A 16,868-nucleotide genomic window follows, 5' to 3' on the forward strand; every position below is an offset into this window, starting at 1 on the left:
GCAGATCGCGGGAACGGTTCCCAAAAAACCTTTGAATGCGGAACGGTGGGGAAAGTCCTATATAACAGTGCCCCCGCATACCCCGTTCCCACCTTTTCCACTTCATCTTCCTCCTCATCTCTCGCACCGCTGAATCCACAACCATGTTTACCTCCGCCGCCAAACCCTAACCAGATCTGGGAAATGACGCCGAAGAAGGGAGCTACGAAATCGAAGAAGACTAGTCCACCGAAGACGGGCGCCGTGGCCCGACGCGACGAGGAGTGGGTGCCGTCGCGAATAGGAGAAGCGGAGCTAAACCGATTGGTGGAAGCCAGCGTTCTCCTTGACCGTGCTACCGCCGGATGGCGGCCAGCCCTCGGTGAGTCCTTCCCAACACCCCATACTGACGAAGCAGTGGTATTCGAGGACTATTTCTGGCGCGGGTTAGAATTTCCTGTTCACCCATTTCTGAGGGATCTGTTGGAGCTCTGGGGGGTTACTCTGTGCAATCTCCACCCCAATACCATTTTGCACATCTCAATCTTCATCCATTTTTGTGAGGCATACCTCAGAATCCTACCCCACTTCAATCTCTTCCGTCACCTATTCTGGCTGAAGAAGAGAGGCGATGCTGGTTCCAAGGTGGTCGGCGGGGTGTATCTCTAGCTGCAGGATGGAATGGCAAGCAAATACCTTACTGTACCGCTTAACACGTCACTGAAGGGGTGGAACACTAGGTGGTTCTACATGAAACAAAGCCACCCAGCGGTTCGCTGTAACACCGACCACATCCCAGAAAGCCAGAGGAGTTGGTCGGAGCTGTCGAGCAACGACGATATGGAGCAAGTGAATAAACTCCTTGGCTTAGTAAAAGGCGTGAAGACTAATGGCGGATTGGTGGCGGCAAGTTTCATAGTGCGCCGCGTTCAGCCCTGTAAAGATAGGGCGCACCTAGGCTTTGAATTCAAAGGGGAGACCGACGGTACCCGAGAGAGGCCAGAAATACTGTCTAGGAACATCGTTGAAGAGCGGACTGTCGAGCTGTTCGCTCCGCTGGCCTCATTCAGGTTGTCAGGGTACATAAAGCCCTTCAACTGCAAGAATCTGCCTCCTTAGGTGAATATCCTGACTGTGTGTTTTCGAGAAGTTTTTTTTATATTTTGTCATTGCTGAGCAATAAACTGATCCTACTCATGTGAAGATCCATTCATAGGACAGGGCAGTGTATTTCTCGGGCGTGCCGAGAAACGATTGGCCGCCGACAGTGGCTGCACGACCACCAGCTCAACCTAAAGAAAGCTCCGTTGGCGTTTCCTCAGAGTCCGAAGGTATGGATGTTGGTCGGACGGAGAGTCCTCCCCCGGTGTCGGCGAAAATCCAGGGGAAGAGGCCGGCGACAGATGAGCCGGCCCAGAAGAAGAGGAAAACAGCAGCTACTGCTCCCCGCAAACCAGGTGGCATCTCACTTGGCGATGATCAGACCAATCGAACACGAAGGACTACGGTGTTCGATTGGTCTGACGACAATGAAATTCTCACGGATCCTCCCCCAAGCACGAAAGAGCCTCCACGTAGCCCACGTGCGGGGGAACAACCTGGGGTAGGTGAAGAAGTCTGTGAGGTGCCGACGAGGAAAGTCCCCGAGCAGCGGGCGGAGGGAATTTCTACGCAGCAGACGACGAAAGTCCTTGCGGGGCAAGCAACGGAAGTCCCCAAGCAACAGGCGGAAGCGGACCCAGAGCAGCAGGCGGAACCAAGGTCGACCGAGGAAGAGCAGAGAATTCCCCCATAGAGCACGGGAGTTGACCCTACGGCTGCACCCAGAGGCTCAGGCCGGCATCGCCGGTTCAAGAAATTGAACCGTCAGACCAAACCGTAAGTGTCCTTGTGCTGAAGTTACTTTGCTGTATTTTCTTTACTTTTGTGGTGACTGAATAACTTATTTGATACAGTGCAAGGCGAACGACAGATCCAACCCCACCTGCTCAGACTGAGCAGCAACCAGAAATTGGCACCGGAGCAGGGAAGATGCCAGTAGGCCCCATCCTGGAGTCCCCGAGTGCTCAGGAGGACACGGGGGAGCCAATTGCTGCCCCTGGTGGGCTTGGTGGCAGCGAACGACTGTCTACAACGGCGAATGAGTCGGCGACAGCACCTTCGGCAATGGCAGAACCTGGGGCAGAAAAGCTTTCAGCGCCGATGGAGCAGACAACACTCACCGTTGCTTCGGAGGGCATGGTCGGACCCGCTATCCAGCCACCAAGCCCCCAGGTGGTGTCCCCGACTGCAGCAGAGGAGGACGAGGTGGAGGAGATCGTGCGTGACGAACCTCGACCCCAATCAGTCTAGATCCTCCGAAAGCACGGCGATGAAATAGTGATTGTTGAAGAGGAGGACACCACCAAGGAATTTAGGAGACTGGAGACTGCCCTTACCGGTGTGATGAAGCAGATCAAGGTTAGTACTTCGTCTGGAAAGGTCCTGGTTGTTTTTTTGAATTGGATAACGATACTATCATTGTGCATCTATAGAAAATAACTCGAGTTGCCGAGCAGCGCCGGCAGCTGATAAAGCGAATGGAGCCCCTTGCTAAGGAGAACAAAAAACTCAAGGAGGCCAGGAACCTCTCGGAGAAGAATATCCAGAGGGCCCAATGCGAATGAGACCTTGCGGAGTCCAACACGCGGGACCTAGAATACCAAAAGGGGTCCTAACCGAAAAGCTGGCTGCTGTGTCCGAGCAGGTGCGGAGCCGGTCCGAGCAGCTGGCCGCCATCTCTGACCAACTGAAAAGTGCTTCTGAGCAGCTAGAGAGGAAAACCGAACAACTTAATAGTGTATCCAAACAGAAAGCAGGTACGGTATATCAACGAATGTACTTTTGTATTGCTAAACAACCACATTTCGGTGACAACTGTTGCGCTTGTAGAGCAAGACGCTGAGCTCGGCCAAATGCGCCAGGCCATCGATCAACTTCGCCAGGAGAAGGCAAAGGAAATAGAGCGGGCGGACAAACTTGCTTCGGAGCTGAAAGGTGAATTCCTCCTTGTCGGAATTTTTGTTGAAGTAGCTTCCTTGTATAATGGATCATTGTAACGCTTGCAGGCTATCTCATAAAGCCAAAGCATAGTTTGACATGCTGGTGTAGGAGGCCAAGGTCCAAGAGGAGAACTTCGACGCTGTAATCGCCACAATTGAGCCGGTGCTTGACTGTGTTGACCTAGAACCGGCCACTCAGCACGACGGCAGGCGGCAACGTCCCGACACCGTCATCCAGAGGTGCAAGACAGCATGGGAGAACTTCAAGACCTTCAACCACGACGCCATTGTGACCATCGCTACCCATGTCCTCGCGGTTGTTTGGTCCCATTACCTGACCATCGACCTTTAGTCAATAGGGGGTGGGTTCGCCGAAGGACTGAGCGATGTGGAGACCCAGCAGCTGGAGGATGAGGTGGAGGATGCAGCGAAGATGCTGGCCGGTGATATAGATCTGTTTGGTGAGACGGATGGTAATGGCGGAGCTCAGTAATCTGCTCATAGATTATCATCTATAAAATCTTGACAGTGTAATTAGAACGCACGAAAGCACAAGAAATAATTATTTATTGAATAAATGTTATAAGGTGCATGTATATGCAATATATTTAGTTTGCTTGTATTTTGGCAAAAAAATCTCCACAGTTTCAATCCTGACTCGATTATGCATAGTTCAAATAGCGTCCGAACAGTTGGTCTACTACTGATCCCTATGGCCTTGGCCAGCCCATAGCCCATAATGTCGAGCGCGGAGCCCATTCACATGTAGGAGTAATAGGCGTGACCTAGGAACCGCAGCCGACCACCCATGACGCAGAGCGCGGAGCCTGTGGCACGTGTAGGGAGAGATCGGTGACTGGGTCTTCTCCATAAAAAACAACACGGAACGTGTGCTGCTCGGCGGTTGTTGTACAAACTTGGAGATAAAGGTAGCATAAGCGGCGTCCGAGCAATATATTCTATGCTGAACTCTCAGCCTTGGCTGACCCATAGTCCATAACGTCGAGCGCGGAGCCCGTAGATGTGTAGGACAAACAGGTGTGACCAAGGAACCATAGCCGACCACCCATAACGTAGAGCGCGGAGCCCATAGCACGTGTAGGGAGAGATCGGAGACTGGGTCTTCTCCGAAGAGAACAGAAAAGAAAGGATGTTGCTCTCCGATCGGGAAAAGTGTTCGGCGATTTGGAGAAAACGTGTTCGGCGATTTGGGAGAAAACATGTTCGGTGATAACGTTTGGAGAAATCGTGTTCGGCGCTAACGTTGGAGAAAACGTTTTTGGCGATTTTGGAGAAAACATGTTCGACGATAACGTTTGGAGAAATCGTGTTCGGCGCTAACGTTGGAGAAAACATTTTTGGCGATTTTGGAGAAAACATGTTCGGCGATAACGTTTGGAGAAATCGTGTTCGGCACTAACATTGGAGAAAACGTTTTCGGCGATTTTGGAGAAAACATGTTCGGCGATTTGGAGAAACATGGTCGGTGCAATTATGGCGATTACGTATTGGAGTTCGTTATGAAGTAGCATGGAGCTCGGCGACCGCGAGTGGATGTTAAACCACAATAGAGACAGAACGGAGACAAGTTATGGAGACCAAAACTTTACTCAATATAAAATTGGAGAGTACATATCTAGAGTGTTTCAAGGATAGAAACATATAAGGTGTTCGATGTGCCACGAGTTGGAAACATCGACTCCTTCTAAGTCACTTAGGCGATAAGACCCTGGTCGAGTAACATCCTTGACGACATAAGGCCCTTCCCAAGGGAAAGAGAGCTTGTGTATACCTTTAGTTTTTTGTTTTCTGCGGAGAACGAGATCACCGACAGCAAATGAACGACCTTTGATGTTTCGATTATAGTACCTCCGCAAGTCTTCCAGATATTTAGTTGTATGGACGTAGGTGATTAGGCGTTCTTCCTTGGCCCTGTCGACATCCTCAGACCGAACAGCCTTGGCCTGCTCTTCATCATAATTTTCCACTCTAGGTGCTCGGAAAATAATGTCCGCTGGTAGTATGGCTTCTGAGCCGTAGACCAAGAAGTACGGAGTCACGCCGGTGCTGCGACTAGCTTGAGTATGCAGTCCCCAGACTATAGCTGGAAGTTCCTTGAGCCATCTGCCCGGGTGCTTTTCTTCTTTCTGATATAGTCGCTTTTTGAGGGCATCAAGGATCATGCCGTTTGCCCGTTCGACCTGGCCGTTGGCTCTTGGATGGGCAACGGAGATATATTTGATGGAGATGCAATGGTCTTCGCAAAAGTCCTAGAAGTGATGGCCTGTAAACGTAGTTCCGAGATCGGTGATGATGCTGTTCGATAGACCAAATCTGTGGATGATATCTTCAAAGAGCTCAACTACTTTCTTTGCAGTAGCCGAGACGAGCAGTTTATATTCAATCCACTTGGAGAACTTGTCGATGGCGACATATACGTACTGGAAACCACCTAGTGCTAGTTTGAAAGGCCCGATCATGTCCAATCCCCAGCATGCGAAGGGCCAGGAAGCTGGGATGGTTTGCAGCTCTTGCGCCGGCACATGTACTTGTTTAGCAAAGAATTGGCATCCTTCACAACATCGGACGAGGTCTTCTACATCAGTGACGGCTGTGGGCCAATAAAAACCAGCTCGGAAAGCCTTGTCGACCATTGTTCTCGAGGCCGCATGGTTGCCGCAGGAACCAGAGTGAATTTTGAGAAGTAGCTTTACTCCCTCCTCTTGGGTGATGCATTTCTGCAGTATCCCTTCCTTGGCACTTTTCCTCATCAAGTTGTTGTCCACTAGCACGTAAAGCTTGCTTCGACGAACTAGGCGTTCAGTTTCAGTCTTGCCAGTGGGTACCTCAGCGCTGGTGAGGTACTTGATGAATTGCTCCCTCCAATCGGTGACTGGCGAAGGTACCGCAAGTACCAACTGCTCGGCAGGGGGAACCTCTTCGACTTCCTTATCTTCTTTGATGGATGGCGCCAGGAGATCTTGAACAAACACCCCCGGCGGGATCGCGGCACGAGAAGATCCCAGCTTCGATAAGTGATCGGCGAGTTGATTTTGGTCACGTACCACATGGTGATACTCGATGCCGTAGAATTTTCCTTCGAGCTTCGTGATTTCGGCACAGTATGCATCCATCTTCTCACTGGAATAGGACCAGTCCTTATTGAGTTGGTTGATAACCAGCGCGGAGTCCCCGTACACCATGAGGTGTTTGATGCTGAGCTCGACGGCTATACGGAGACCATGGAGACACGCTTCATATTCCGCGGCGTTGTTGGAGGCCAGAAAGTGTATCTGGAGAACATAGCGTAGCTTATCCTTGGTTGGCGTAATGAACAAAATGCCCGCACCAGCACCATTGATGTTAAGGGCACCATCGAAGTACATCACCCAGTGTTCAGGGCAAGTAGCAGCGATGGGCTCTTGGATCTCGGTCCATTCAGCGACGAAATCAGCAAGCGCCTATGACTTAATGGTAGGTCTGCTTCTGAATTCGATGGAATAGGTGCCGAGCTCAACAACCCACTTAATGATGCGGCCATTGGCCTCTTTGTTGCGGAGAATGTCCCCTAGAGGGAACTCAATGACCACGGTGATATTGTAGTATTCGAAGTAGTGTCAGAGTTTGCGCGATGTAATAAGAATGATGTATAACAGCTTTTGTACCTGAGGATAATGAGTTTTGGGCTCATTAAGTACCTCGCTAATGAAGTAAACCAGACGTTGCACTTTATAAGCGTGCCCGGCTTCCTCGCGTTCGATGACAATAGCTATGCTCACGACGCGAGAAGTAGCGACGATGTATATTAGCAGAGGCTCATCTAGACATGGCGCCGTCATGATCGAAGGCTTTGTTAAGAACACCTTGAGCTGCTCAAAAGCTGAGTCTGCCTCCTTCGACCTGGAGAATCGCTCAGAGGCCTTGAGGAGTTTGAAGAAAGGTAGCCCTTTTTCACCGAGGCGTGATATGAAGCGACTTAAAGCAGCCATGCAGCCTGTAAGCTTATGTATATCCTTGACGCATGTCGGCCATTTCATATTGGTGATGGCAGAGACCTTGTCAGGGTTAGGTTCGATACCTCGAGCACTGACGATGTAGCCTAGCAGTATACAGATGGAACTCCAAAGATGCACTTTGAAGGCTTTAGCTTCCATCGGTACTTGTTCAGGTTGGCAAAAGTTTCTTCTAGGTCGGCGATAAGGTTGTCGGCTGTCTTGGTCTTGACGACCACATCATCTATGTAGGCTTCGACATTGTGGCCGATCTATTGGTCGAGGCACATCTGGATGTCCCTTTGATAGGTAGCCTCAGTGTTCTTAAGTCCGAAGGACATAGTTGTGTAGCAGTATGCACCAAAAGGCGTAATGAATGATGTCTTGATCTGGTCTTCTTCCTTGAGGGAGATCTGATGATAGCTGGAGTAACAGTCAAGGAAGGAGAGTAGTTCACAGACGACGATAGAGTCTACAACTTCATCTATCCGAGGCAGGCCGAAGGGATCTTTAGGGCAGTGTTTGTTAAGATTAGTATAATCAACACACATTCTCCATTCTTTATTTTTTTGAACGAGAACAGGGTTTGCTAACCAATCTGGATGATACAATTCTTTTATAAACCCGGCAGCTAAGAGCTGTTTTATTTCTACCGTAATAGCCTCCTTCTTGTCTGGCGTGAATCGACGGAGTTTCTGCTTGATCGGTTTGGCGGTCGGCGAGACATTCAAGGAGTGCTCAATCTTCTCCCGTGGTACCCCCGGCATGTCTACAAATTTCCAAGCAAACACATCGGTGTTGGCACGTAGGAAGGAGACAAGCGTGCTTTCCTATTTGGGGTCAAGGTGAGCCCCAATCTTCACGGTCTTGGAGACATCGTCGAGGCCGAGGCCGACCTCCTTGATTTCCTTGGACTTGGCGGAGGCGCAAGGAAGCTCTAGCTCTAGGATCTCCATGTCATCGGTGGGCGTTGTCTTGGCTTCGACGACCACGCTAGCCATCTAGATGGAGAGGTTGGTGGCTTCAGCGAGAGCGAGACTTTCTGTCTTGCAGGCGTAGGCAACAGAGAGGTTGGCCCATAGAGCCAGGACTCCTGCAGGCGAAGGCATCTTCATCACCAGATATGCGTAGTGCGGTATAGCCATGAACTTGGCTAGAGCTGGCCGACCAAGTATGGCGTGGTAGGTGGTTTGAAGTCGGCGACGTAGAAGTTGATATGCTCGACACGGTAGTTGCTTGCCATGCCGAACTGTACTAGTAGGGTGATCTCTCCAAGTGGTCTAGATGCCCTTCCAGGTACCACACCCTAGAAAGAGGAGTCCGAAGGTGTGAGATCTGTTACCACGAGGCCCAACTCTCTTAGGGCCCCGACGAAGAGTAGGTTCAAAGCACTGCCACCATCAACGAGGACTTTTCTAAAGAGCACCTTCTAGATGGTTGCATCGAGGATAAGGGGGAAACGCCCTGTGTAGGGTATGTTTGCCCACTGGTCGGCCCTGCTGAAGGTGATGGGGACCTTGGACCATGGGCAATAGCTAGGGTTGGTGGTGGTTTCCTCTGAAGTGATGGTGAGCACTTGTCGGGTGGTGAGCTTCCATTCTCTTCTACTCTCAGTGGAGGCGAGGCCCCCGAAGATGGTGGCAACCACCTTATCGTGGTCCTGAAAGGCATTGTTGTTTCCCCCAGGTGGTCGGCGACCTCTGGCTCCATCGTTGGCGTCGTCATCGAGCCTCTTGTCCTAGAACTCCTTAGCCAGACCAATGCAGTCCTTCATCTTGTGTTTGGTGTTCTTGTGAAGAGGGCATAGGCTGTCGAGAATCTTTTGGTACTGTTTGTCATAGTTGCACTTGGTGCGGGGTTGACTTACAGCGGCGACGATGTGTTCTAGCCAGCGGCGGCGATTTTGGCCAGGCCTGTGTCCTCCTGACCGATCACGACCGCTATCGTGATGGTAGCTGCGGTCATCAGGGCAGCGGTCACTGTGGCGTCGGTCGTCGGGGCGGTTGTCGTAGCGGTGAGACGGGCGATGAGTGCCTGCATCCTCGTTGAAGCGCACCTCGGCTTCCTCGGCATCGGCATACTGGTTGGCCGTAGTGATCATCTCGCCGATACCGGTGGGCAGCTTGCGGTTGAATTTGGAGCGAAGCTCGCGATGGTGGAGTCCTCAGATAAAGGCGGTGATGACCTCAGCTTCCGTGATGTTGGGAATAGAGTTCCTCATCTCGAAGAAACGTCGGATGTAGTTGCGGAGTAGCTTGGATGGCTTTTGGTTGATGCGGCTGAGATCATGCTTCGTGCCGAGTCAAGTACACGTGGCCATATAGTTGTCGGTGAAGACTTTCTTCAGCTCTTCCCATGATCCGATGGAGTCCGGCGCAAGGCTGGTAAACCAGCTCATGGCAGGTGGCGTGAGCATGATGGGGAGATAATTCGCCATGACGCTGGTGTCTCCTCTGGTGGCGCGGACAGCAGTGGCGTAAGCCTGCAGCCACTGAGTTGGGTTCATTCTTCCTTCATAGGGCTCGACCCTAGTGATTTTAAAACCATGGGGCCACTGGAGTGTTCAGAGCGCCCTGGTGAAAGTTGGGGGCCCTTTAGGGTTGTCAACACCGTTGTCTATGGCGTTGCGGTTAGGGATAGGCTCGAGGGCTGAGTCCGGGTTGCCGTACTCCTTTTCGTACTCCTGGCGGTGACGTACTTCGTCTTCATGGTGACCAAAGCGACGTTGCTCGATACGCTGTCGCGCATCCTAGAGGTTGCTGAGATGCACTCAAGCGTCCTATTTGACCTCCTGGTCGTGTTAGCGATGGTGTTCAGCGTGATGGCACCCTGCTCCCCCCTAGAGAGGTAGCGACTGGTCGGTGAAATGGCTTTGGCTAGGGTGGCGATTGGATCTTGGCACAGCTGATCGATGAATCATGCTCGTAGAGCATGAAGGTCTCTGATCCTCGCGAATCTCATTGACCTGATAGTGAGCCGCTTTAAGCATGGTGGCGATCTTGGCGAGCTCAAGTGTTTGAGGGAAACGAGCGAGCTCATTGGCGGCTACTGCCAGATTGGTGCTTGGAGTCTTGAAGACGTCGTGGCTGTCGACGCGGAGAAACTCTTCGTTAAGGTCGCGGTGAAGTAGGAGCGGTCTTCCTTGTGAATTGAGCCGATTATTCCGAGCAGCTTTGGCCCTCGCAATGGCTGCCTCATTTTCTCGCCGCTGCGTGTGGTTGATCTTATGGTTCTCCTGAGCAACGCGCTCCTCCTCGGTTTCGCCATGCTGAGGAGGGCTGTCGATGCTAATGTTGAAGATCACGCCACCCGTGAAGGGTGGAAGGAGGAGTTGCTCGGAGAAGGTTTCGGCGAGGGTCTCCGTAGAGCCCTGAGACTCGGAGCCCGGAGTTTCTTCTAGGATGGCCTGGAGGGGCACTCTGGGGCTTTGGCCCAAGTGTAGCGTGTTGACGGCTAGCGGAAGCTGGACGGCGACCTAGTCGGCGAGTAGACAGGCGCGGTCCACCTAGTCGTCGAGTTTGCCCCTCACGGCGTGTTGGTAAGCGGCGGTGGAGTTGGCGAACCCGAAGGGTAGGGCCGTAACCCCTACAGTTTCCCAAGAAGCCTCCGATAGATCTAGATCAGAGGGTGGTCGGCGCTGAACCAGAGTGTCTAGGGCCAATTCAGCGATGGAGAGACAATCGGCGAGCTTCAGTCCAACCCGATCGATAGATTCGATCAGATCGTCGTTGTTGATCTGCCTCCTCTAGTAGCGAGGAAGCGGACGGCAAGTCATTGTTGAAAGAGACCTCGGAATCGGCTCTGAGATTGGATTTGCAGTTGCAGGTGCGGGGGTGGTCGGCGCAGAACTGATCTGCCCTGGCTCGAGGAGCTCTCCAACTCCATCAGCGTTGATGACCCACGAGATGGATCCGACCGTAAAGATCTGGCTGGGCTACGGAAGGGACGAAGAGCCTACGGAAAAAGACATCTTGTTCGACAAGGAAACAACACGCACACCCCTACCTGCCGCACCAACTGTCGACAGAATATCGTCGGCAGTCCTCCGAGGGATATCCCACAAAGGTAGATTGATCGGCAGAGGAGCGTGAGATCAAGAACAAGAAGGCAACAGAGACACGCGAGTTAGACAGGTTCAGGCCGTTAGTATGACGTAATACCCTACTCCTGTGGTCTGTTGGTTTGTATTAGCTATCGTCTGATATGCCGTGATTTTGGAGGGGGTCCCTGCCTGCCTTATATAATCTGGGAGACAGGGTTACAAGTCGGTTAGATCTGAGAGATAACCGGAAAGTAATAACTGATTACAGGAATCTTGGGATTATACATATCCTAACAGATCTCATAGTATCTTCTAGATATCTTCCTGGTGTCTTGTGGGAGGCGCCGAGCAGAGTCATGCCCCGCAAGGCTTCGTCTTGTGGGCTGGGCCACCCCTAGGGGCGTAGCCCATGTGGCCTACCGTGGGTATCCGGGATCGTACACCCCACACATCCTTTCATTGAACAATGGCTAGAAGCTTTTGTGTAATTAGTATGATCTTTTTTGTAACTTTCTTTGTCTCATGATGTAACTCTGCAGAACTGTTGCTTTATTTAATAAAAGTCCAGTAGGGGGAAACCCCTCCTGTTTCACTAAAAAAATGAATCGACAACGATAAACTTATCACTACCGGCTCCACCATAACCGTCAGTGATTACGTGTTCTGGCGCAATGATCCTTTCATCCAATGGTTCTCCAGTAATGCTATACATCGCACATTAAATTCTATCATTAACCTATGAAACTACGCACAAAACGAACACTTTTTATTTGATGGGCTGTTTCATTCAACCCAATGCTAATGATATGCCACGTACTCTTGCAATCAACAAAATGAAGCGATCCATGGGAAGACCACTACCGGATTCAGGAGCTTTGCCAAGTGCCAGGGGCACTCGGCTAAGCCACAAAAACACTTGGCAAACGGTTTGCCAAGTGTTACACTCGGCAAATGACACTCGGTAAAGTGGTTATCGGCAAACGCTAGTTTACTGAGTGTTTTTTGTCGGACACTCGGCAAAGACTTTGCCGAGTTCCCAAAATACACCCGGCAAATATTTTTTTCGAAAAATAAAAAAAAGCCATCACAAACATTTTTTTTTAAAAATAAAAAAAGCCACCACCGGCCGGTCTCCGCCGGCCGCCATTGGTCTCCTCGGTGGCGCCCTTCCCCTGCGTCTCGCCTCTGCTACCCGGCTTCACGACCGCTGCCACGAGCCACCACCAGCCACCACCACCATGCCACCGCCGCCCACCACCACCATGCCACCACCCGCCACGCCGGGGAAGAGAGGGAGAGGAGGGGGCGGCCGCGTTGGATCCGCCGTCGGGGAAGAGAGGGAGAAGAGGGGGCGGCCACGCCGGATCCACCACCGGGGAAGATGGAGGAGGGGGTGGCCATGCTGGATCCGCCGCCGGGGAAGAGAGGGAGAGGAGGGGCGGCCGCGCCGGATTCGTTGCCGGGGAAGAGAGGGAGAGGAGGGGGAGGCCACGTCGGATCCGCCACCGGGGAAGAGAGAGGAGGGGGCGGCCGTGCCGGATCCACCGCCGGGGAAGAGAGGGAGAGGAGGGGGGCGGCCGCGCTGGATCCGCCGCCGGGGAAGAGAGGGAGAGGAGGGGGAGGCCACGCCGGATCCGTCACCGGGGAAGAGAGAGGAGGGGCGGCCTTGCCGGATCTACCGCTGGGGAAGAGAGAGGAGGGGGCGGCCGCGCCGGATCCGCCGCTGGGGAAGAGAGGGAGAGAGGGCGGCCGCGCCGAATCTGCCGCCGGGGAAGAGAGGGAGAGGAGGGGGTGGCCGCATCGGATCTACCACCGGGGAAGAGAGAGGAGGGGGCAGCCGCGTCGGATCCGCCGCCGGGGAAGAGAGGGATTGGAGGGGGAGGGGCGCCGGCGGTGGGAAGAGAGAGAGAGGAGGGGGTGGCCGTGCCGGAGCCACCGCCGGGGAAGAGAGGGAGAGGAGGGGGAGGGGCGTTGGCGGTGGGAAGAGAGGGAGAGGAGGGGAGGGGGTGCTGGGGAAGAAAAGGGAGGGGGCGCTGGGGGCTGGGTGCGTGCGGAGGAAGGAGAGTGGGGCGCTGGGTGTTATAGATATTTTTTTGTTTGCCGAGTGTCCCAGATCGGACACTCGGCAAAGTTTTTTTTCTTCTCATTCTTTTTTAGAAAAAATATTTTATTACTTTGCCGAGTGTTCTAGATCTGAGCACTCGGCAAAGTTTTTTTTTCATTTTTTTCTTCTTCTTTTCCAGGAAAAATATTTTATTTCTTTGCCGAGTGTTTTTTTTGACACTCGGCAAACCCCTTATTTGCCGAGTGCTTTTATCACAGCACTTGGCAAAGAACTTGTTCGCCGAGTGCCCGAGGAAATACACTCGGTAAACATAAAAACACTCGGCAAATTTAAGGATTTCGGTAGTGGACCTTTATTGTGTAGCTAAGTAAGTTGTCAGCTGCACGCGCTTGTCTAAACAAAACATGTTGTGGTTAGAAAAAGAAAAAACACATGTCCAGCATCAAGGCACGTATTAGCATATTGCTTCCATCCATTGCTAAATTAAACCTCAAGGAGGAATCGAGCAGCACACAGTGAGGGCGTCCTTTACGCTTCTGATGATGGTGTCATGGGTGCTAAAGCACGCATGGTATTTGCATATGTTCCTAAAGAACAAAGACAGACAGGCATTCGTATGTTTAGATGCAATACCTCACTCCTGGAATTACTCAGTAATCAAGCGAAGAATCGTGACGTAGTACCTTGTTGTTGAGTTGTATATGTGGACCAGAACCCGGCCCGTTCTCTCATGCCTATATATATACATACATATATCTCGCACTGTCTTCATCCTGCTGCCACAGCAGTTTCTAATTCTAAGCGCGTAGGCTGCATTGCATGCACTCTGCTAGGGTTAGCCTCGAGTACTGTTACTGTACTGTCTGATGTGGTATCTCAACATGACATGGCGCCACGACGACGGTCAATCTCAATCCCCTGCTGCTCCACTCCCATCTGCGTCCAGTCCTATGGATAAGGTGATGCAGCGTGCGGTGGTGTTCACGACGGTGCTCATGGCCATCCTGGGCGGCACCTTGTGCGTCGTGGGGCTGGAGCGCCTGATCCGCGGCCGCTTCACCCTCTTCTCCATGGTGCGCTTCCTGCTGCGCTTCACCTTCATCCTTTTCCTCCCCCTCTTGTCCTACATGCGCGCCAAAGCCAAGGACGATGAGATCCTCTTCGTGCTCCTGTGGATGCTCCTCATAGAGCTCATCCGCAAGAAGGTGGAGGCGATGGTACCATCAGCCAGCAGCGGCTCCTTCTCCAGGTCTGCCAGTCGCTTCAGGCTGATGGGTCACTCCGACGAGGTGACTCGTCTGGTGTGGATCGGCTTCCTCATCTACTCCAACGTTGACTGGCAGAAGAAAGCTGTGATGTTGCCCATGTTTGCCATCCTATGGTCACTGGCTGTAGCGAAGCTGGTTCAGAGGGTGCTCAACGAATGGAAGGCCCAGGACTCACTGTCTGCCGCGGGCAGCGCTAACCTCATTGCAGGCTATATGCAGCATGTCGGTGAGCAGCAGGAGGAGGAGGGCCGGCCGGGGCGCCGCCATAGCGACGGTGGCAGCAGCGGCGGCTCGGGTGCTGGTGGTGGTGCTTCCCCGTATGCTGACCTTGACACCGTAATGGGCAAGTGCCAGTACGTGGTGATGGGAGAGGAGAAGCTGGTGCTCAACAAGAAAGAGAGGGGACGACGACAGACGACGGCCTCCAAGGTACTCCTCACCACTCCTCACTGTGGCTACGGTGTGGGGAGGTTTCCCCACGACCAAGATGAACTAAAGCATGTTCATCTCCTCGTCGACCTCGACAAGGTCAAGAATTTAGTCACAGTGAAGGACATATGGCAGAATCTAGGACGTTGGCTAGCGCTCTTTGGAAACAGAAGACCAAAATTCATCGATCACATGCGCCTCATGTGCCTCTCTTTCTCCCTCTTCAAGCTGCTGCGCCGCCGCTTCGAGCACTACCCCATGGTGGAGGTCGGCTCCAAGATGTCACGGCGGCTAATGGTCGAGGGCCTCCTCAACGACCATGAGCCGGCGGCCGCTGACAATGCGTCGAGGGCATTTAGAGTGATCCAGCTTGAGCTCGACTTCCTTGACAACTACTACCAGGCCGGCGTCCCGGTTGTGATGTCGGCTCCTTGGCTTTTCCTCATCAACTTCCTCTCGTCTCTACTCTTTGTGTCGATATACGTTCTTGCCGTTGCCATACTAGTAATCATTGCTCCTGATAACAATGACACCAGCATAGCCAAATACTTCATCATTACCATGCTGCTTGTGATGACCCTCCTCGCCGTTGAAATCACAGACTTCCTCACTACCTACTTGTTCTCCAATTGGTTTCTAGTGCACCTGCTATGCTTATACGTAGCCCCGGGGGGCTGCCTGTGGAACTTCCTGGTCAAGCCAATCATTTGTTGCTTCATTGCATACCGCCTTTTGGTATTCAGCTCACTCAAGTTTGTGCTTAAACTCACTGGAAGGCCAGTTAACGAGAAAAAGATGAAGATCAAGCAGGTATCCATCCTCCGAGTTTGTGAGCCAGTTCACAAAATGTTTGCATGGACGTCTCAGGCGACGCTGCCATCTGAAGCCAAGGTAGCCATTGTCAAGGACTTGAAGGCTATCAACCTGGACACCGGGGTTGTCAACCTGCCGCATGACGACATTAGTGGCTTTGACTTCAATATCATCCGAGGAAAAACTGCCACCGAGATCATCCTGGCGTGTCATCTAGCCACGGAGCTATTGGAGGTAAAGCATGGCAAGCCGAAGAAGAAGCTGAAGCAGAAGGAGCAGAAGCCCGAAGACTGGGACCACCAGACCGTGGCAACTACCCTGTCAAGGTACTGCATGTACCTTGTGGCGCGTGTCCCCGAGCTCCTGCCGGACGACGAGAGGTGGGTGTCCGACAGGTACGAGGACGTCAAGAGCTGCCTCAAGGAAGCGTCACGCCGGTGCTGCCCATGGAGGCGCGCAGGGCTCTGGAAGGCGGTGGCGGAGATGAAGGTCCAGCTGGAGGAGGCAACGGCGAAGGCGGGTGTGGAACTGTACCAGCAGCTGGAGAAGGGGAAGCGGAAGGGGAAGGAGGACTCCGCAGCTGATGATGCCTGGAAATGGAAGGTTCTGGCCGAGTTCTGGGTCAAGCTGCTCATCTACCTGGCGCCGTCCAACGACGTGGAAGGCCATGCCAAGGCTCTGGCCTCCTCAGGCAGCGACCTCATCACATGCCTCTGGGCCTTGTGCACACACGCGGGCATCAAGCGCCACCCACCTGAGCCGGCAGAGCTACACGCCGGCACTCAGCAGGTGTAGTAATGATTAACCACACCGTAACAAAAATTTGCATTGTGTCTGGTCGGTTAATAAAAAGGCCGTGTGCACGCATGGCTTGTGGGTGTTGGTTTGATTTCTTTACGCTGCCACCATTGGGTTGTGTCTTGTGTTGTTTGCGGCGTCTTTATTTTATATATGGCTTTGCATATCGTTGTTTGATATGCTGTTTGTATGTGTGTGGCCTACTGGCCTGTACAGATATTTCTAACGATTGTACTTCATTTGATTCCAGAAATGTAAATGAATCTGGTTAAGTGCAACGGGCGCATGCCTCTGGGTCGTCCCTTTTTTTTTCTCAAACACATAAAAGATTTGCCTATCATTTTAGTTAAGTTAGAAGAGTTTAACATACAACGACACGCTGCTGATGAGCGCTCTAAGAGGCATACAGGGTTACAACCTATGGCTGGACCATCCTAGCCT

General features: G+C 52.4%; 1 protein-coding gene across 1 annotated transcript; it reads left to right on the forward strand.

Moving 5' to 3' along the window:
* The first annotated feature begins 14,000 nt into the window (after positions 1–14,000).
* On the forward strand, positions 14,001–16,456 carry LOC136523741 (uncharacterized). The gene has a single exon (XM_066517316.1). The coding sequence runs from the start codon at positions 14,001–14,003 to the stop codon at positions 16,422–16,424; it is 2,424 nt and encodes an 807-aa protein (XP_066373413.1). The 3' UTR covers positions 16,425–16,456.
* Positions 16,457–16,868: the final 412 nt, after the last annotated feature.

This window comes from Miscanthus floridulus, chromosome 18, assembly GCF_019320115.1.
Source record: "Miscanthus floridulus cultivar M001 chromosome 18, ASM1932011v1, whole genome shotgun sequence".
Taxonomy (NCBI): domain Eukaryota; kingdom Viridiplantae; phylum Streptophyta; class Magnoliopsida; order Poales; family Poaceae; genus Miscanthus; species Miscanthus floridulus.

Bases quoted from the DNA above. Each gene is read 5' to 3' on its own strand.
- LOC136523741 (XM_066517316.1), top strand. From the start codon at position 14,001: ATGACATGGCGCCACGACGACGGTCAATCTCAATCCCCTGCTGCTCCA.